This window comes from Anser brachyrhynchus, assembly GCF_964034855.1.
Source record: "Anser brachyrhynchus genome assembly, chromosome: 3".
Taxonomy (NCBI): Eukaryota; Metazoa; Chordata; class Aves; order Anseriformes; family Anatidae; genus Anser; species Anser brachyrhynchus.
The window spans coordinates 17982553-18003204 of record NC_137696.1 but is presented as its reverse complement, the minus strand read 5'-3'; the positions used below and the strand labels follow the sequence as shown (position 1 = coordinate 18003204).

General features: G+C 50.5%; 1 protein-coding gene across 5 annotated transcripts in view; it reads left to right on the top strand.

Moving 5' to 3' along the window:
* Window positions 1-20652, top strand: part of PPP2R5D (protein phosphatase 2 regulatory subunit B'delta) — a 31990-nt gene that overhangs the window by 7263 nt on the left and 4075 nt on the right. For 4 of the 5 annotated variants that reach the window (XM_080584648.1, XM_080584649.1, XM_080584650.1 and 1 more), the window contains 10 exons: window positions 657-856; window positions 1192-1302; window positions 2891-2983; window positions 3481-3611; window positions 4037-4096; window positions 4780-4888; window positions 5761-5814; window positions 8521-8691; window positions 10769-10896; window positions 13046-13147. In XM_080584648.1, coding sequence (XP_080440774.1) covers window positions 657-856; window positions 1192-1302; window positions 2891-2983; window positions 3481-3611; window positions 4037-4096; window positions 4780-4888; window positions 5761-5814; window positions 8521-8691; window positions 10769-10896; window positions 13046-13147 — 1159 coding nt within the window. Of the gene's footprint in view, window positions 1-656; window positions 857-1191; window positions 1303-2890; window positions 2984-3480; window positions 3612-4036; window positions 4097-4779; window positions 4889-5760; window positions 5815-8520; window positions 8692-10768; window positions 10897-13045; window positions 13148-15642 lie in introns of all 5 variants that reach the window. The other variant, XM_080584652.1, reaches the window with a different exon arrangement.

Below are 20652 nucleotides of genomic sequence, written 5' to 3'. Positions count from 1 at the left end.
TCCATAATGGGGCAATTAAAGATGTCTTAAGTGCAAGGAGAAAGCGTTTTCAGCAGTCACTCAGCCGGGCCCGTTGCTGACGTTGTTCACAGAGACGGGTCGAGCCTTTTCAGCAAGGGCAGTGCCTTGCAGCTCAGCAGTCCTTCTGCAAGTGAGATGTACGTTTGCCTGGCTGGCCCTGGCGGCGCAGTTTCCAGTGGCAAAATACCAAAAGGAGAAGGCCATTAGTACGGGGCCTCTGCCATCTTGGCCCCCCTCCTTCGGGCTGCTCCCTGGGAAGACGACGAGCCTCCCGTGTGCTCTGCCCAGCTCCCTGTGTGACTGCGGGGTGCAGCGCGTGGGTGTTGTCTATGATGGGAGCCAGTTCGGTGAGTTTGTTCTCCAGTGTAGTTTGCACTGGGAAGGGATCGATGCTTATCAGATCAGAACCCCCTACCAGGTTTGAAATCACTTGATGGATCGGTGCTCCAGGGGCCTCCTTCCACCTCCCCCTGTCTCATCTCCGTAGCAGGGATAACCCCGCGCCTCCCTCTTGCCCCACCAGCTCAAGGGGGGCTGTGACTAGGGAAGGAACGCAGGGCAGGACTGAACCGTGCCGACACCAGGTAGATGCTCTGCCCGCCTCCAAGGACAGGCATCCTTGCTTTCTCTTCCAGATGCTCCTCCGCACGAACGCGAAGAGCTTTTCATCCAGAAGCTGCGGCAGTGCTGTGTGCTTTTCGACTTCATCTCTGACCCCCTCAGTGACTTGAAGTTCAAGGAGGTGAAGCGAGCGGGACTCAACGAGATGGTAGAATACATCACGCACAACCGTGACGTCGTCACCGAGGCCATCTACCCTGAAGCTGTTATCATGGTGGGGCATGAGGCCAGCATGTGCTCGTGCCCCAGAGGAATGGGGACTGCTCAGAAGCATGCGCTTTTGGGAGCGGGGAGGGAGAAACATGGGTTTGTCAGAGAGCAGCGTGACCCCAGTCTTACCCCTCCCTTGCAGAGAGAGCTGGAAGCTTTTGTCCCTGGCACAGACCGCACTTGTGGAGTACACGTGCAGTCTGTAACCCTGCAGCCTTTAGAAGGGGAGCTGTTTGTGGGCTCAGCTATGGCAAATCCCTCTGCACTTAGGGCTTCGCTGCTGGGAGGACCACCGTGAAGCGCAGGGCTGTCATTCATACGCCTTTTTGCTCCCCTCAGTTTTCAGTGAACCTCTTCCGGACACTCCCGCCATCATCCAATCCCACAGGCGCGGAGTTTGACCCCGAGGAAGATGAGCCTACGTTAGAGGCTGCCTGGCCGCACCTTCAGGTGAGGAGGAGCAGGATATAGGACTGGTCAACTTATCTCTGGGAACTCGAGAGTCCGTGCCACCTTGCTGCCTGCCCCAGCAAGCGAGGGTTGCTGTGTGCTGGGAGAGGGAAGGGCAAGGCCTGCCACGCGCGGGGCAGAGGCAGTGCAGGGCCATCCTGGAAACAGGCTGCTGGATCTGTGCAACGTCCACCCGCAGATGGTCGTCGTCCCGTGTGGCACTGAGGTGGGCTGGAAGCGAACGCTTCGCTGGGAGTAGAGGGAGTTGTGCTGTATTGCCTACGTAAGAAGCAAATCCCCGCAGCGTTAATTTCCCTCACAAAGGCTCAAGAGCCCTCGTCCTCTGGGCTTCAGCAGAATTAGGGGTAGCACCCTTGTCTGCTTTGGTGCTCTTCTCCTTGCCGTGCTCCCTAGGAGGCGTGTGGAGGAAGAAGAGTGCCTGTTGCCAAAGCAAAACCTGTGCTGGCACCTGCTAACACGTCACCTGTGTGCTGGATGTCATCCAGTTGCATTAACTGGGAGCAGACGTGACCAGAAAAGGACAGGGAACTGGAGGGGACGAAGAGGGAAGGGGGGGCCAAGGGTCTTTTCAGTAAGCTGTGTGTCCTGGGAAACAGTCTTTAAGACAACATACTTGAAAAGGGATACGAAGGCAAGAGAAACCACGGTTTAACAGAGCTGAGAAGTGCAAGTCAGGAAGTGAGCTTATGAGGATCTCCCCGGGTGCCTGCATGGAGACACGCTGTCAAGGTGACAAAGGCAGAACAAGAGCCAGTCACTGCAGGATGAAGCGAAAAAATAGGCAGGAAATAAGGCGCAGTTCTGCAGCAGTGGTTAATCGCTTCTCACTGCTGCGGTTGATGTAGGGTTGGGAGTGTTGATGGGAACGGCTTTCCTTGGCACCGGTGCGTTATGATACAGTGCTCTAGTCTGGCGTAGAGGTTCCTCAGAAGCATTTTAGGCAGGGGCAGCCCTCAGATAGTCTTGCCCATCTAGGACAGAACTAGAAGTTATTGTTTCAGTGCTGGCGGCCTTCTCAAAGCAAGCTGGCCTTTTTCCCCCAAGGGGGACACAACGCGAATCTCACATCGTTTAGCAGGGTCAAGCCAACCTGGAGCCTGTCCCCATGAGTCAGAGGGCACGATGTGTTTTCCTGGGGTCATTTCATGTCTTTGCTTTTCTGTGCTTCCGTGGTGTCTCTCAAAAGCTTCCAAGGAAATCTAAGCCGTTGCCATCTCTTCTGGAGGTTTCTGTTCTCTGTACAGGCAGTGGCTGGAGGTAGGAAAAGGGTTTCCCGAGCGCAGTGTCTTCATCTGAGTAGGTGGCTGTTGTCTTTGGTGGGAGCTGTGGTGAGGAGATCTCATGCAGATTGGGACAGTTAACGTGCCACTGCCCATCGTAGTGAGGGCAGCTGAACTGGTGCCAATGGGTGGGGAAACACATATTCCTCTGTCTTCTGTGCCCCCGTTCGGGCCTCTCAGCTTTCCCCCAAATCCTTAAGGAGAATGAAAAGATTTAAAACATGAAGTAAACGCTGGTGAGGGGATGAGGGGGGATTTCTAAGTGCTCTCTCTTTCTCCTCCCCCAGCTGGTGTACGAGTTCTTCCTGCGGTTCCTGGAGTCACCTGACTTTCAACCAAATGTAGCGAAGAAATACATCGACCAGAAATTTGTACTGTCTGTAAGTAATCGTAGCCCCTGCCACTGTGCAGCACCTTTAGGAAGGACATGCAGCAGGCTTTGGCCAAGGGGTTACGCAAATAGTCCGTCTTTGTCAGGAGGTGCCAGATGATGTGGGTTTTCTTTCTTCCCATGTCTTATCTTGAAAGAGCAGCCCGAATTCTCTGAGCAGGGCAAGAAGGTGCGTGAGCTGTGGTCCCTGGAAGTCATCGTCATTGTACAGGAGGAGCGGGGCAGTGGGGGCCTTGCAGGGGAAGCCCAGGAACAACACGCAGCTTCGGAGAGTGTGGAGGCCATTGCCATGCTTTAAGAGATGGAAGAGGTGCTGCTGGTAACAGCTGGTGGATAGGAGGCTGCGTGTTTCAGGGCAGCAGCTGCTGTGATAAGGGTGCTGAAGGAAGAGCCACTTGGCGCTGAGCAGCAGCACTGCCCAGTGTTGTTTGTAGCGTTGTCCCAACAGGCGGTATGCAGACACTGACCGAATTTGTGTCCCCACAGCTGCTGGATCTCTTTGACAGCGAAGACCCCAGAGAACGAGACTTCCTAAAGACTATTCTGCACAGGATCTATGGGAAGTTCCTGGGGCTGCGAGCGTACGTGAGGCGGCAGATCAACAATATATTTTACAGGTGAGATGTTTTGTAGTGCCACTGGCTTGCTGAATGGGTGGTACAAGCCAGTGAGATAAATTCTGGACACTAGAATGGGACTCCCATCTGTGATCCAGACTTTGATTAGCCAGGTGGCTCAGTTATGTCATGCTGCTGAGGTGTGGATAGCATTCACCTCTGCCTAAGAGCCGTGACGATTTGGTAGCCCTGCCTTCAGCATACGTAGCAAATGCTGGGAGTGGTGAGCATTGGCTTCTCTGAGGTCATGCTGATCTGGGAGCTGTGAATGGAATATTTGCCTCAAACTCTTCCGCCTTGCCCTGCTGTCTTGGAGTTCTGCTGTTTGCTAGGAAAATCCTCATCTCCGTTGTTTGTCCTTCCTTTTGCTAATCAGACTGGGTCCAGCACTCGGCAATGACCTGTCGTTCTTCTCTTCTCTTTAGGTTCATCTATGAAACAGAGCATCACAATGGGATTGCAGAGCTGCTGGAGATCCTGGGAAGGTAAGGGCATTTTTGGAAGTCCCAGAGGGCCCACTTTGGGTGAGATATCCTAGCCCACTGTGCTGCGTGAGCTGGTAGTGCCTTCTTCCAGTTGTTCTTGCAGGAGCCACTCTCTTTCAGAGGGTCTCAGTCTGGTGAAGCACACAATGAAATCACTCTCCAGCCTTCTGATAAACGTGGCGATAGCCTTCTCCTCCCCACATTTGTCTGCGTTTCTCTTGTGTTTGAGACCAGTCCCACTTTACTCTTACCGCCTGCTGAAGCCAAATAGCTTCTTGCAGCCTTGAGCAGCCTTCTCCGTAGCTTCAACAGCCCTTCAGCAGCAGCAGCCCTCTCTTTTGTTGCTGTTGGACTGTTGTGTGAAGTCAGGCCTTGAGGACTGGGCTGCCTCTGTGCTGGACTTCCACAGATGTTCTGTTAAACTGTGTGTGAAGACTCCTGGGCCCGGGCAGAGCAGAGCCCAGGCTCCTTCAGAGGCCTTTCCCCACCACGCCATCTGAGGAGACATGCTCTTACTGAGCGGGGTTTGCAGGGTTGGGCCCCAGCAACTGCACTTCTGCTGGTTGGTGCTTTCCCAAGTTACTAATGAGAGAGAGCTACGCCATCTCACGGATTCTTTTGAAGTGGGAGATAATGTATATCCACTGGGCGAAGACATTAAATAGACTTCTGTTTCTTCTCAGCATAATCAATGGGTTTGCTTTGCCGCTGAAGGAAGAGCACAAGATGTTCCTCATCAGGGTCTTGTTACCACTGCACAAGGTGAAGTCTCTCAGCGTCTACCACCCACAGGTGAGAAGTGCTTCAAGTTCCCAGGGCAGATTCTTGCAAAAGTGTTCATTCGGGCTTTCTTGTAGATATTCAGCAGGCTGCGTTACTATATCACACAGACTTCTTGGTGTAAGATGTTTGGGGCTCTGCGCTAACCTTTAATTGTGGTGATTTGTCCCAGCCTTGTAGTGTCTGGGGCTGTGTGTGTGTGTGTGTGTGCTTTTTGCCACTGGCTGACGGGAGGATATCCTGTCATTACCTGCTGAGTGAATGCTCTGGCCTGCTTTGCCTTTCTGTGCTGGAAGTTCATGAAATACTGGTGCCCTGCTGAAACCAGAGAGGTAAAATTCTGAGCTTCAGTCATCTGTGGTGTGTCATCTCTTAGTCATTGCTGAGATATGCGGAGAAATCAGTGTGCTGGGCTGCTAGGCTGGTATAGAGATTAATTTCTTGTCATTTATAAGTAATAAGAGAAGAGAAAAGTGGAGAAGATTGGGACTCGGGCTAGAAAGTGAAAAATGGATACAGAACAGTGCTGTCTATTTTCACAGCCTCGTTTTTATGCGGGTAGGGCTTGCCGATAGTTGAGTTTGCTCCCTCCCATGTGTGTGGCTGTGCTTGCATTTGAGTGTATTAGCTGCAGATGGCTCTAGATGGCTCACGTTGTATCCTCTGCGCTGCACAAATGTCCTGAGCTCAGGTCCTGTCTGCTTGGTCTCCGTGAGCCCCCGATTGCCATCAGAAGAACTGGAGTCCTTTGGAGCTGCAGCTGTCTGCTTGTCACACGCGCGGTGGAGGGCCTAACGTGACTTCCAGTTGTGGGTGGCGGTGGCAGCGTTTTAATCTCCAGTACATTTGAGGATGCTCTAATCTTGCTGTGTTTCCTCCTGCAGTTGGCGTACTGTGTTGTACAGTTCTTGGAGAAAGACAGCAGCTTGACAGAGCCGGTGAGTAACCTTGCTTAACCTCTGCATGTCAGTCAAGTCCCAGAAAGTTTCACAGCTTCCTTACAATCCGGCAAGAGTGAAAAAGGGCTGAAGAGGGCTGAGAGGCATCTAGATTGTTTACTGTACTTGCCTGGCACCCTGTGGGCAGAAGGGGCAGTGCTGCTCATGTGCAAGCCTTTTGCATTCTTCCCTGAAAGCTTCAGGACGGTGGGCTGTAGTTTGCTTTTGTGCTTCAGGTCTTGGTGCAGCAGAAAGAAAATTATACAGTGTCCTTTCAGAGCAGGGCTTTCAGCTTGTGATGGATTCTGCAGAGACAAAGCACATTTCTGTCTTAAGTCTAATGGAACCAGCATGAGACCACAGGGGCCTTGAAATAGTACAAGTTCACTCCAGACTGCCAGAGCTGGCCAAGGAACCATGAGGATGAGGTCGTGAACCTGGGACCCAAAGATCTACCTAGGCAAGCCACTGTTTCTTGATGAAAATATTCTTCCTGCTCTAGCATCCGTATGCTAACTCCACGGTGTTAAGTCTCAGTGTAGAGACATATGCCTCCTGGACGGAGTGCTGTTGAAACATCAAGTTCTAAAATGTGGAGCCCTCCCATCTTCCAGTTACTGGCTACACGGGCCTGCAGCGTTAGCCAGGCTATATGCTGGCTTGGCAGCGGGTGCAAGCAGGAGACAAATGTTTCTCCACCTACTGGAGGCCAGGAAATGTCTTCGAGAGAGCTGAGCTTCACAACCTCAAAACAGCAGATGGCCAAAGAACGCGTGCTTGTGCCACTGTAGCAGGGAGCACCAGAAAGTGTGAGCATTTTAATGAGTAGCACTAGTTGAGGTCGTTCTGTTCTTTGGCTGAAAAGTGTGTGTTTGTGGTGAGCCTGATGGTACTCGGTGGAAGCTGGTCAGCTGTTGTCAGCTTTCTGGCTCTGCAGCTCTGACACCAGCAGTGCTGAAGCAGACCTCCTCGCTTTTCTCTTAAATGTAGGACCTCCATTTCCTGTGTTCCCGAAAGCCTCCTCTCAAACAAATTGTGTAAAGTGGCTTCCTGATCGTGCTGAGTACTTCCTGTGGCTGAAATCCAGCCCAGCAGCCTCCTGCCAAAGCTCTCGCTGTAGAGTGAGGGATAAAAGAGAAATAGAAAGTCTGTCAATATTTCCAGGATCCGTTCTGCAGCTTACACAAGTAGTAGAGCTCCATAGCTCATCGCTGCTTCCTGAGTTGGTGGTCCCTGGACTAGATGCCCAGGTCTGGTTGGGTGTTTGTGGAAAGCAGTGGAACGACCCGATTTCCTTACCTTCAGCGGGCTGCTGCGTTGGGTCCTGACCAGACAGACCAAGGCAGTATCACAGCCCTGTCGATGAAGCATCCTGCTTGTGAAGGTTTTGAATAGACTACTGGTATTACCGGGGGTTATTGAAGTTTTGGAAAATTAGAGGGGTTGTGCACCAGCGAGGCTCTGGCTGCACCAGGAGACGTTGCCACCAGTGCTGGAAGGAGGCCAGATCTTCCTAGGCCCACACTCGCTTAGAGTGTGCCTCCCAGAAGCTTGCTCAGCAAGGCTTGGCATGGGAGCTCCTGCATTACAGCAGCCTGACTGACTGCCAGGTGAGCAAGGCATCAGATGTGCTCAGGAGGAGTGCACGCAGACTCGACACACCTCGTACCACCTTAGCTGTAGGAGAAATTTGTCTGAGTCACTGGAGCTAACTCAAGCCTGCGTGGCAGACCTGAGTAATGGAAAACAGCGAGGATATCCAGCTGCTGGCTTCTTGAGCCTTGAGGTGGTGGAAACGGAATGCTCAAACCTTGCTGTTGCTTTGCCCACTGAAATTCCTCTCAGATGCTCAGAATCGGGTTGCTGAAGTACACGGTTTGAAAGAGTAGCTCTTACCAACAGTCGTCTGAATCTAGTGGCTGTAGAGTTAGAGCACGGAGTCAGCGTTTCTGTAAATGCCACACCAATGGCTCCCCCAGAGTGAAGGTCTGCAGGATCTTGGATCCTGTCTTTGACAGTGCCTAGAAGCAGATGGGTAGGGGAGGAAGCAGAATTAATAAATAAATCAAGTGGAATATAGCTCTTCTCCTAGTATTTCCTTCCACTGTCTTGTAAGCAACAGTTTCCTCCCCCAGAAGTTACATCTGCATTGTCATATTTAATCATCATCATTAGGTTTAGCCTCCGTGAACTTACCTATTCCCTTCTGGAGCATGATTGGACTCCACAAAGTCTTCCACGAATGAGCTCTGTAATCCAGTTACCTTTGTGTGTAATGGTACTTCCTGAACCTGACCATTGCATTATTTATTGGGTGCTTCCTAGCGTTCAAGCTCTGCAACGTATTGGATAATGATTCCTTAATCGCCCTCTCCGCAGCATTTCTGACTCTACGAGTTGATCCTCCCTTGTTTCTCTGCACCATCTGGCAGCCCCAGCCCGCTCTGTCTTGAGCCTTCATTGTTAAACTGTGCTTGGGGAAAGAGTAGTACGTAATTTTAGCATCCTGGGCAATGCCCTGGGCAATGCGTGCAACTTGGCAGAGTTTGTACTTTGCCTTCTTCCCTGGTAACCCTCCTTGGCTCTCTGGGAAAGTCTTGTTATTTCTGTTATTTCCTCTCCTCTGCTGTTGTGACCAGACCTTTAAAATCTCATTTCGCATCTGATGTTAACTTCTGACGCTGTGTCCGTACCCTCCCCGCTCAGGTGATTGTGGGCTTGCTGAAGTTCTGGCCGAAAACGCACAGTCCCAAGGAGGTGATGTTTTTAAACGAGCTGGAAGAGATCCTGGACGTGATTGAGCCGTCTGAGTTTGTGAAAGTTATGGAGCCCTTGTTCAGGCAGTTGGCCAAGTGTGTCTCCAGCCCACACTTCCAGGTGGGTCCCGGCTCGGGGAGTGGGTAGGGCGCTGACTTGTAACCCACTTGGCACGCGAGGGTAGCGCCACAGCTCTTGAGCTCGTCTCTGGGTTAGTGGTGACGTAGGTGTCACCAGGGTGAGTACCGGGGTGCCGCGTGCTGGGAGGGGGTGAGAATCCTCGCCCCAGCCACAGAGCCATCTCGTCCAAAGTGAAAACTAAGCTGACTAGCGGACCCCCTCCTGCTGCACTGTGCTGTTCAGCACCATGTATTATTGCAGCAGCCTGGAGCTGGCTAGCAGGTGCAGTACAGGGGAGAGCCATCCAGTGTCACCCTGTCACAGCAGGACCAAGCTGACCGCAGGACTCGGGTGAGGCCAACAAAAAAGAAGCTGTGGAATGAAAGTAGCTTCGGAGAAGGTACTTTGTATTATTCTGGTGTAGCCGATGGTGTCCTGGAAGTGCTGGAGTCTTCCCACTGAAGGGAAGCTAACTGCAGTACCAGGCTAAAGCGATCTCAGTGGGCGATAGTCTTAGGGCTGAAAATCTCCAGGGTGGTAGGAGCTGCTAGTAGCTCCTAACAGCTCTTCTTCGCCAAGTGTTTTAGTTTGCCATAGTGTGCAGGAGGAAGATGCACGGCTTGCTGATGAAACACGTGACTCACCCGGCTCTGGGTGGGGTGTTGGATGGTGGCAGAGCCCTCCCCAGGGTGGGTGCGACTGCTCGGTGAGGCAGGCTGGCTTCAGCTTCAGTCCCTCTTCTTATACAGTGAGGTACAAAGGCAGGTGTGAGGTACAAAAATGAGGTCAGCCTAGGTTGTGTGTGCGTAGAAGATCACTGTTCCCTGAAAAGGATTGACTCTGGGAAGGGCTTGGGGAGCTTGGTGGAAGCCAGCTGGCTGTGGATTACACGTGTGGTGGATGGGAACCAAAGGACCAACAGGAGCTTTGTGCATGGAAGTTGCAGCAGTAAGGAAGGAGGGAGCTTGAAAGGAAAAGGGCAAAGGATGGAGGAGAGGCATCCTGTACGTCATAGCAGGCCTCTTCTGCTGTCAGCTCTTTGCAAAGTAAGACTGAAGAACCTGGACAAGGTGCAAACGCCTCACAGTCTAGGGGAATAAACCTCGGAGGTGTTCCATACAGTAAGACTAAGCAGTTTTGGTGTCTGTAGCTTGCCTGAGAACACAAATAGGAATTGACTTCTTGGTAGGTCTGCACACCATGGTGGGAGAGTTTTCTCCAAGTGGATTGTGTGTTAATCTAGCAGACAAAGGCCTAACAAGATCTAATAGGTAGAAGCCAAAGCTAGGTAAGTGACATGAGATGAGTTTCACTTTCTTTACTCAGGTAAAATGATAAGTTAAGGGGATGTAGCGAGTTCTCTGTCAGCTGAAATATCAAACAGACTGGATGCCTCTCTTCCTAGGTGTTTGTCATCCTCAAGCTAGCACTAAACGCAGAAATTTACCCCCCAGCCTGGGGACTGCATTGCTGAGATTTGTGGTTAAATATGAAGAATTGTGATTGAATCTATCGCTATATAGAAACTTGCTAGACTTGTTTGAATTGACAGAGCACGGTGGCTGCCCCAAGATTTTCCGTATTTTCACCCTTTTAGATCTGGGAATGAATTGTGGGCCTGGTATCTGAATCATGCTTGAAAATCCAGAGAGACTGTGTTGTGGAGAAGGCCAGGGAGGAATGGTAGAAATGGAGCCTTAGGGAGTGCAGTCTGAGGAAATGGAGGCTTGGAATTAACCTGTGCTAGGACCTGGAGAGGATGACATTGCTGTGCTCAAGTGTTGTGTAAAGGGTGATGGAGCCATCAGGATGATGTTAGGCTTGCTTAGTCATGAGGTTTTTCCCCAGGAAAGTGAGAAGTGTCTGGCAAAAGCTAAGGGTGATAACTCTAGGCAGAGGGAATAAATGGCCATGTAGAAGGTGGCCAAGGTCAGCCCTGCTGCCTGTGCTGTGGGGAAGCATTTGCTCCTCAGCTGAGCGGTGGCAAGCTCTGGTCACAGCACTGCACAGTTTCCACGTGCACCACAGGTGTAACTGGAAGGAGCCTCTCCAAGGATGGGTTTCTCTCCCACTGCAGGTGGCAGAGCGAGCGCTGTACTATTGGAACAACGAATATATCATGAGCCTGATCAGCGATAACGCAGCCAAAATTCTCCCGATCATGTTTCCAGCGCTCTACAAGAACTCCAAGAGTCACTGGAACAAGTAGGTCTTTCCGCATGCCCTGGCACTTGCTGTGCATGCAGGATTGCTTGACCTACTAGCGATCTTGGGGCATGCTGCTACAGTGCAATGATGCATGGCACTCGGTGACACCAGGTGCTGAGCCAGAGGGGGCGTTCCAAGTTTCAGCACGGGAAAGTGTCACAGCAGACCACAGTGGCCTGTGGGGTCAGGCATCTTGCAGTGATCGGCCTCGCGGCTGTCAAGTCTGCCCACGGATTGGTACCTGCATATCGCTAATGCTGCGGGTCTCTTGGAGGTGTGCTGTAGGTTTTCCAGCCGATTTCTGGCTGCCTGCTAACTGATGAGCACCCGTATGCTTTCTGTGACCAGAGACATTGGGTAATGCAGTGCCTGACTGCGTTTGAGTGCAGGAAGAATGGAGAAAGCAGAACTAAGCAGGCAGATGCCCTCTGTCAGATCGCCTCCCGCGTCTGCTTTCTCGGTACTGGTCTGTGTTGTGGTTCTCCCGTCAACTTCCTGCTGGCCTTTCTTCCAACTGCTTCTTCAGCTGATTCCTTTTCCATTTAACTCAAGTTGTAGAGCTCACTTCCTTTTAATGAATTAGCTAGAAATACTCAGTCCACAGCTGAGATCCTAAAGTCTTCCAGCAAAAAAGACAGTGAGATTAAAAAAAAAAAAGTCTAATTCCAGAGGGCGGAAAAAGCAAAGTAATTAATTCTGGGGAGGCTGAGCGAAACCAGGAGTTAAGCATATACTGTGGTAGCAAAGACAGGGTTGTGATGCGGAACTTGTTTGCAAACAGCTCCCTACTGGTCTGCTGTTTGATTGCTTCCTTCTCTTCATTACAGCAGGAAGCACAAACTTGAGCTACCGGTCAAGGGTGCCCTAAAGACTAGGGTCAATGCGTTACCTCTCCAAACAGAGCTGCCTTGCTGTCTGTTCCATCTGATGCCATTCCGCGTACACATGCAGACACGAACATGCACAGACAGAGGCGTGCACGTGTGCACCAGAAGGCAGACACATGCATGTGCAGACAGGCACACGTGCTCACACAGATGCTTGTGCACATTTGCAGGTGTGCGTGCAGACGTGCACACAGGCACACTCTCGCTTAGTGTCGTTGCCCCTCCTGATCAGAGTTCAGAAAAGGACTTCATGTTCTTCTCTGAAACCCTTTACCAGTTGTTTCCTTCTTTCACCAGTCAACATTCGTGATTCTGCTGTTTCTGCCTTTCCTTCTTGGCTCCTTCCCAGTGCTATGGCAGATGAGGTCCTGAAGGTGTTTTCCTCGTATTTCTCCTTTTCTCTCTGTTTTAGCACAAGTCACGTTGTCTCAGCACAGGCTGAGTACCTCAGATTCTCCTCTTCCTTCCCATAGCTCCTCTACTGCCAGCGTTTTGTCAGCCTGTATAACAAGCCCAGGAAGGCTGTGGCTCTCTTCCTTATTCTACGTGTAGAGCTGGAGAGGCACAGGGCTCAGATCTACTGAATCTCTCATTTCCCCCGCATCAGGCGTTTCAGAAACAGCTTCCATGCTTGTTTTTATTCCCTACGAGAGTCCTAGTCCCAGAGAGCTCAGGCACAGCGTAACCTGTACATAGGTTGCTGACATGAAGGCAGCTGTTCTTCTGGGGTACTCCTTGTGCTTGTTTCCATCTCTTGAGGGATGCTGAACGGCTGTCTTTTGGGCAGCTCGGTGACAAAACCCATGAGTAAACACTGGGCAGCCCAAAAACGTCATGTTGCGTATGACGAGGTGACTTGTGGGAGGCACTAGAGCTAGATTAGGTAAAGCCCTCTTCAGAACAGTCCTGAGCAGGTCCTTAGTGTCCTTTTTCTCCAGTTTCTGACTTTAGGAATTAAGGAATTAATGGCTATTTTTGCACTCACGAGGAGCGCAGTCAGAGCAGGGCTATCCCAGCGGTCTTTTTCTGTCTTTCTCCTCCATCTCTTTCTCCATGTGATGGTCTCAGGTGCTGTGTTTGTGGAGAGGGTTTTCCCACACGAAGAGCCGGGACTGCGTGAAAATCTTTTGTAACGTTTCTGTAGCGTACAACGAGTTGCTGCAACTGTTGGCTCTTGTCTGTGCTGCTGGGGCTAACTCAGGGCTGAGGACCTGGCGGGTACCACCATGACTTGTTCTCCTTTCCTGATTTCTTTGCAGGACAATCCATGGGCTGATCTACAATGCACTGAAGCTGTTCATGGAGATGAATCAAAAGCTTTTTGATGACTGCACGCAGCAATACAAAGCAGAGAAGCAGAAGTGAGTAAGAGGTTCTTGCCCTGTGACTTGAGCTCATCCTGGAGTCTCTTTGGGTGCAGTAAGAGGTGACAGACGCCAGTACGCAGGGGGGAGATGCAAAGGTGGTACAAATCATTTGGTCAAAAAGTAGAGGACTCCTCAGCAATAATCACGTGTAGAGATGAGAAGAGTTAAATGCGTGATGAGTTAAAAATTCTTTTCAGTTCTGCTGAAGCAGGTAGCTTGGAAAAGAGTGACAGAGTTTGCTGGGTTATGAGGAAGTAAGTTGCAATGTAGAGGCTACTCAGCTTTTCAGAGAGGCTTGGAAATATGTAGCAGTTTTTATGTGTGTTAGTGAATGCCAGTGGAATCCTGCTGCTTTAGAAAGTCTTTTCTAAAGAACTTTGCTGCGGTGCAGAAGATGTTTTATGCCAACTGCAGGACACTTTCAATTTTTCAGTAATAAAGATGGAATAATACCTAGAACTTCAAAGAATAAATGGCGGGGATAAAATCTTAGCAAGTGTGATGCAGTAGCTGTGTCATGATGCAGTAAAGAGGGGAGAAAAAAAAAAACAACACTCTTCCTGCTTTCTTGTGTTGGTTTTGATGCTTGTAGGACTTACCTTGGTGAGTTGAATCAGTTCAGGAAGCTAGAAGGAAACTTTTTCTTTCTTGGGTCAGTTTTCTGCTGGCTTAGTGAAATAAAAAGTGCTTTTCATTCCTGGTAAGCCAGGGCTGCCAAAGGGGGAGGCAGTGAGGAGCTCTTAGACATGTGCAGCTATTTAGTGTAGGGGCATTTAATAGCAAAGTTGAGATGCGAATCAGAGTTTGGGGATGGGTAACCTGCATATGGAGAAATTAAGGTTTTGTTGCATCTAAATTGTCAGCAAACAAGATTTTTTATTTTCCCATTGTAGGGCATCTGTGAAGTCCATATCAAGGTCCAAACATACGTTTTAAGTCACAGTCACGGCACTATTTACTATGAGGTCTACTTGGTGTTTCCCTCAGGAGCTTTTTCTACCTGTTCAAATTTATATCAGTGCCCCACATTCAAGTGTGGCTGATGTAGGATTGTTCTAGAAAAGGCCAATGAACTACCTCAGAACTGTCCAAGAAATGGATGGATAGAGCTGTACTGGTTTCTGCTCTTGTTATTTTTTTTTCCCTCTGGCGCCCCTCTGACTACTAGGGCTCAGAAGATATTTTGTTTTGTACCTTTTACTGTCCTACATAACCAAATTTGGTAAAATGTTGATTGAAAGCTTGGGCAGAGGGGGATGGAAAAAGCTTTTTAGCAGCTGAATCTGAGACAAGTTTACTGGCAGCAAGCATGGTACAATTTCTCAGCTAAGTGGGATTCCCCTACCACGGGGACCCAGCTAAAGAGCCCTTTCTGTGCAAAAAGCAAGAAGGCTCAGCTGCACTATTACTAGCACATCGTTACCAGCTCTTTTTGGTTTGAGCAGTGTGGAAAGGTCCCCTTCTGAAGGGCTGCTAGAGTTAGGAGGAAAAGTTTTGGAAGGTCTGTGGGGACAGGCTGGGAAACATCTAGGAAGGGAAATCTGTGGCAGGAAATGAGGTAAGACAGCAGGCTTCGGGAGAAGCAGCTTGTCTGGGCAAAGTGGTCGAGGTTTTGGGCTGAGACAGAGTGAAGAAGCAAGGGATGGGGGGGGCTGTTATCCTTAATGTCAAGGGATAGTAGGAAAGGGATTGGTAAAGGAAGCAGGTTAGAGGAAGATCTCGGTGAGGAGTTGGGTAAGGGACCTGGGAGTGGACAGGACATAGGGCAATGATGGGGGATAAAGAGCATGGACTTGAGAAGGTGGATTAAAAAAAATGGGCTTATTAGAGCAATATTCCTAAGTTATTTGCTTAAGTCTATTGTAAAAATGTCATCTTTTTCCTTCATATCTTTAAGACTTCCAAGAAACAAGCAAATCCATATGCACTTAGCACTTTGGCTACGTGTTCTGGACTGTAATGGAATAAGTCATTGCTGGAATGAAGGGGGTTAGGAAAAGCTTGTTTCTCTGGCAGGAGAAAATGATATTTAGTGGTGTCTCCCCTGTGGAAGGAGAGAGTTTTGTAGCTGAAGAGTCAGTCCTGGAGTTTGGAGTGCCATTCCTGCACTTCCCTACCTGCTCTTCTGTCAGCAGGGGGCTGCAGCCTGTTCCAGTGAACAGCAGGTCCCACCATCTCCCTTCTGGTGGAGAAGTCGTGCTGCTTCCACAGCTCCCTTCTGCTGTCTCACTGGCAGAGGTCACTGCAGGCCACGGCCTGCTGACGCGCAATCATGTGGTGTTGCAGTTAATTGCTGTTTTCTTTTCAAACGCAGAAACCTAAATGAAGTAGGACTTTTTTTCCCTAATAAAAAACCTTTTGAGTTCGTTGACGTTTATTGTTTCAGGAGTAAAGCAACGTTCCTAAGGCTGCCTGTGGGAAGTTGGCTGGATTGCTGTAATGCGGGATCGATATTTAACTGCATCACACCCTTGTTGTTTTTTTCACAGGACCTCTGCCTTATTCAGTGAGGCTGGCGAGTCTGAAAAGCTGAGGTTTCTTTTGTGTAGACAGAAAAAGGAGGAGGCATATGAAATGTTTCCCAAGGAGCCCCCTAGAGACCCTGTGCTATGAACTAGAAAATAGCGCGAGACAAAGACTGCACACGTGAACAAAGCCAGTGGATGTGAAACGGTGAAAAGGAAAGATCTTGTAGGCACGCAATTAGGCTGCAACCAGCTGATAAGAGGTCTGTTCAGAAAAGGCTTAGTCATGTTTCTAATTAGTTACTGTGCTTATGAGTGACATGCCAACGCAGGCCTGTCACCGCTGCACTCCTTGCTGTGCAGCTGCAGCCCCTGGAGCAAGGCAGGGCACGGAGAGACAGCCCATGTCCCCGGGGCGTATGGGGAGGCTGTTCAGCGCAGGTGATCTGACTGTGCCTTCTGAGCCTTACTAATGTGCCCGGACACTTTGAGGCTGTTTGAATTATCAGAACCCTTTGGAAAACAGCGGGGAGGTTTGGGCAGATAGATAGTGTCTTATCCTGAATGTGCTGACCACCTGAGTGGAGACTGCTGGGCCTTAACTCATCTGTGAGGGGGGAATAATCTCTGCCCATCTGTCAGGGATGCAAGGGCTTTGGATGCTGACTTTCAGAAAATGTGCTGTCAGCGTGCCCAGGGGCCTCCCTGACACCTCATGTGTTAGCAGCTACATTATCTCCTGTGTTGGCCACAGCAGCAGGAAAGAGAAGGTATCTCCCAGTGTAGCTCTTCTTTTCCAAATGAGGAGCACATCACCTAAAAAGCAGGGCTGTGGGGGTTCTTCTCCCATAGATGCAGCGCTAGCCTGCGAGGCATTGCTGCTTTGCGAGATAGGATTCTCCAAAGACTCATGTCAACGAGTGACACTGAGGTAGACTGCAATGAAAGGTGTCCTAGTGCAGGAGGTAAAGCCAGTCTGAGTGATGAAGCTGGGAGAAGCTTCCCCTACAGAGGGATGTTGGACAGCCATAATACAGTTTGAGCCACTCAATGGGGCATCAAAATAAAGATGAAACTGTTGCATTCTTTGGAAATATTTGCTTTGCTGAAAAGGGATCACTGGTGTAAAGCTTTTAGACTTTTAGGAGCATGGCACTTAGTCTGGGTGTTCTCTTTGGAAGCTGGACTTTTACGGTGTCAGCTGAGCGCTTTACAGATTAACAGCGGCTCGCTGCTGGATGTCAAAGAATGAGGAATGGAGCTCTTCTGCAGTGCTGTTCAGCCCTGCTTTGGTGATCTGAAAGGAAAGAACCTGTGCCGGAGAGGCATGGAGCTAGATGACTGGGCACTCATGCCCTCAGCGTCCTGTGTAGTGGACCGGTAATGTGATGCAGTCCAGCCGAGTAAAATGAGTTTCATTATAGCCTTATAGCACAGCAGGAGACACGATCTGGGCAAGGTAGACGTTGCCTTGAGGAGCAATGACCATTGTCGAATCACGGAATCGTAGGATCACGAAGAGTCTTGAGATTGAAGGGGACCTCTGGAGGCCATGTGGTCCAACCCCTTGCTTAAGCAGGGACACCCAGAGCTACTTGTCCAAAATCATATCCAGATGGCTCCTGAGTATCTGCAGTGCGGAAGACTCCACAACCTCTTCGGGGAACCTGTGCCAGTGCTCGGTCACCCTTGCAATGAAGAAGCGTTTCCTGATGTTCACATTGCACCTCCTGTGTTCCAGTTTGTGCCCGTTGTCTCTTGTCCTGGCACTGCACACATCTGAAAAGAGCCTGGCTCTGTCCTCTTTGCACCTTCCCATCAGGTATTTATATGCATTCGTAAGATTCCCCCCGAACCTTCTCCAGCTCTCAGTCTCTGTGCCTATCATCATCGTGGCCATTTGCAGGACCCACTGCAGTATGTCCATGTCTGTCTTGTCCTGGGGAGCCCAGAAATGAACCCGGCACTCCAGGTGAGGCCTCACCAGTGCTGTGAGCAGCGGGGAAGGATCGGCTCCCTCAGCCTACTGGCAGTGCTTTGCCGAAGGAAGCCCAGGACACCAGTAGCCTTCTTGCTGCAAAGACACACTGCTGGCTCACCTTCAGCTCCGTGTCTGCCAGGACCCCCAGGTCTCTCTTTGCCCAGCTGCTCTCCATCTGGGTGCCCCCAACTTTTTGGGTTCCTCCCCATGTTCACAACCTTGCACTTTCCCCCTGTTGAACTTCATGAGGGTCTTGTCTGCCCAATTCTCCAGCCTGTCCGGGTCCCTCTAGATGCTCGTGCACCCCTCTGGCGTATCTGTCGCTCCTCCCAGTTTTGTTGTCTGCAAACTCACCGAGGGTACACTCTGCCCCCTCCTGTAGATCATTACTGAAGATGTTAAACAGGACTGGACCCAGTGTTGACCTGTGGGGTACACCACTATTACTGGTCTCTAGGCTTTGTGCCGCTGATCATCGCCCTCTGGGCCCAGCCATTTGGCCAAGTTTTTACCCACCTCACTATCTGTCCATCCAGCCCATACATCAACAGCTTGTCTCTGAGGATCTTACAAGGGAGTGTCAGAGGCTTTGCTGCAGCCCAGGTAGACAATCCACTTGTCTACCAGGCCAATCACTTCATCGTAGAGGCTTACCAAGTTGGCCAAACATGACTTCCCCTCAGTGAGTTCGTGCTGACTGCTCTTGGTGATTTTCTTCTCCGTGTCCTTCACGTGCTTGGAAATGGTTTCCAGAACGAGCTGCTCCATCACCTTCCCAGCGATCGAGGTGAGGCTGACTCATCTTCAAGCACTTCTTCCAAGCTGCCACGATTGATCAAGGATTATCAAAGGTGGCCTCACGTCTGCCAGCTCCCTTCCTTGCTGCAGCCTTCCTCCTGGTTTCTGGGACCTGGGATTCCCGAGGGCCACTCTCGCTGGTAAAGACTGAGGCAAGGAAGGCATTCAGAACTTCAGCCTTTTCCCTGCCCTGCGTAACCAGCTCTCCCACTTCATTCAGCGGTGGGCCCACGTTTTCCTCAGTCTTCTTTTGTCATTGATGTACTTACAGAAGCACTTCTTGTTACCTTGACATCCCTGACCAGATTCAATTCCGTTTGGGCTTCAGCCTTCCTGACTTCACTCTTGAATGCTCAGTGTCACTGTGTTCCTCCCAGATCACCCGTTCTTACTTCTACTCTCTGTACACTTCCTTCTTTGTGTTTGGGTTTGACCAGGAGCTTCTTGTTCATTCACGCCGGCCTCGTGGCATTTTTGCCTGACTTCCTCTTCGTTGGGATGGACTGCCTTTGAGCGTGGAGGTAACCCTTGAATATTAACCAGCTTTCTTGGGCCGCTCTTCCCTCCAGGGCCTTATCCCATGGGACTCTTCCAAGCAGACCTTTGAAGAGGCCAGTCTGCTCTCCTGAAGTCCAGGGTTGTGAGCTTGCTTTTCACCTTCTTCCCTGCCCTCAGGACCTTGAACTCCACCATCTCATGGTCACTGCAGCCAAGGCTGCCTTTGACCTTCACGTTACCAACAAGCCCTTCATCGCTGGTGAGTATGAGGTCCAGCAGGGAACCTCTCCTTGTTGGCTCCTCTGCCACTTGGAGGAGGAAACTACTGTCAGTGTCGCTCCAGGAACCTCCTGGATTGCTGTGCTGTCCCTCCGACAGATATCCAGGTGGTTGAAGTTCCCCACGAGGACCAGGGCCTGCAAACCTGAGACTGCTCTTAGCTGTCTGTAGAGGGCCTCATCCACTTACTCTTGTCAGTCAGGCGGCCTGTAGCAGACCGTCACTATAATGTCACCTTTACTCATTCTCTCTTTAATCCAAACCCACAATCTCTCAGTTGGCTTTTCATTTATCGCCACACAAAGCGCTCTGCACTTCAGCTGGTCTCTCACAAAAAGGGCAAATCCCACCCCTGTCCTTTCTAAAGAGTCTTTATCCTTCCACTGCAACACTCCAGTCATGGGAGTTGTCCCATTACACCTCCGTGATCCCAAGATCATAATAGTCTGAGTGCCTAGTGGACAGACATCTTGGTCTACGTTTCCAGTGGCAAGAGTAATACAAGTATTTCTGTTTACCACACATTAAAAAGGGTGCTGGAGAAACTGGGGAGGAGACAACAGAAGAGAACTTGGGGAAGATGAGTGTAAACTCCTGGCCACAGTTCTCTGCAGAGACCTCCAGAGCTCTGTCAGAAAACGAGGTATAAGTTTCATTTTTGGTTTCTGACCCCCATGTTCTCTGATGGAGTAGCCTGCTGCTTGAATGCTTGGCAGCTTTATTCTCATTTTTACCCTCCTTTCTTGGATATATTTCAAGAGTTTGAAGTAATCACAAAATATAAGAACTTCCTTGGCACGGACAGGCAGGGTGCTAGACAACCAGTAGCAGAGACGAAAGCCGGAGAAGTTAAAATCAGAAATAAAGCAGAGATTTTAGTGCAGATGTTTAAAACGTAGAAGAGAGTAACAGGGAGGAGTGGATGCTCACCTCTGTCTCCGGGGGAAAGTTCACTGCCCTGGGATTTGGAGGCGGCCAAGTTGAATGCTCACTTGAGGTCTGTGCCAAAATCTGTGCCAAGCTGAAGAGCCGTGCCCTGGCCTGTGGGCAGTCGTCTCTGGCGTGGCACGTTATGGCCAGAGAGAAAAGGGAAACGTGGGCAGCTGAGCCCCAGATCTGTTGGAAATAACAATTTGCCCCTCTGCGTGTGGGGCACCAAGGAGTTTCCAAACCGGTGTCACTGCTTTCCTCCAGAAACTGGGCTCTCGGCTCCGCTCCTGCAGCGCACAGCCAAGGAGCAGGCACCTGAGCAGCCTGCTGCTGCCACCCTGTGCTCCAAGGGGAGCGGGGAGTGCGCCTGGGGCAAGCTGCAGCACTCCCTTCTTGTCACATCTCACCTCGAGGTAAAAGAGGGGCTCTCTAAAGGGCTGAGCAGCTCTTTCTCTCACCTGTGCTCTTCTGCTGTCCCTGTTTTTTTTTTTTTCTTTCCGTTGGTGAAAGCTGTGCTGTCCCCAGGAGTTCACACCTGTGCGCTCTCT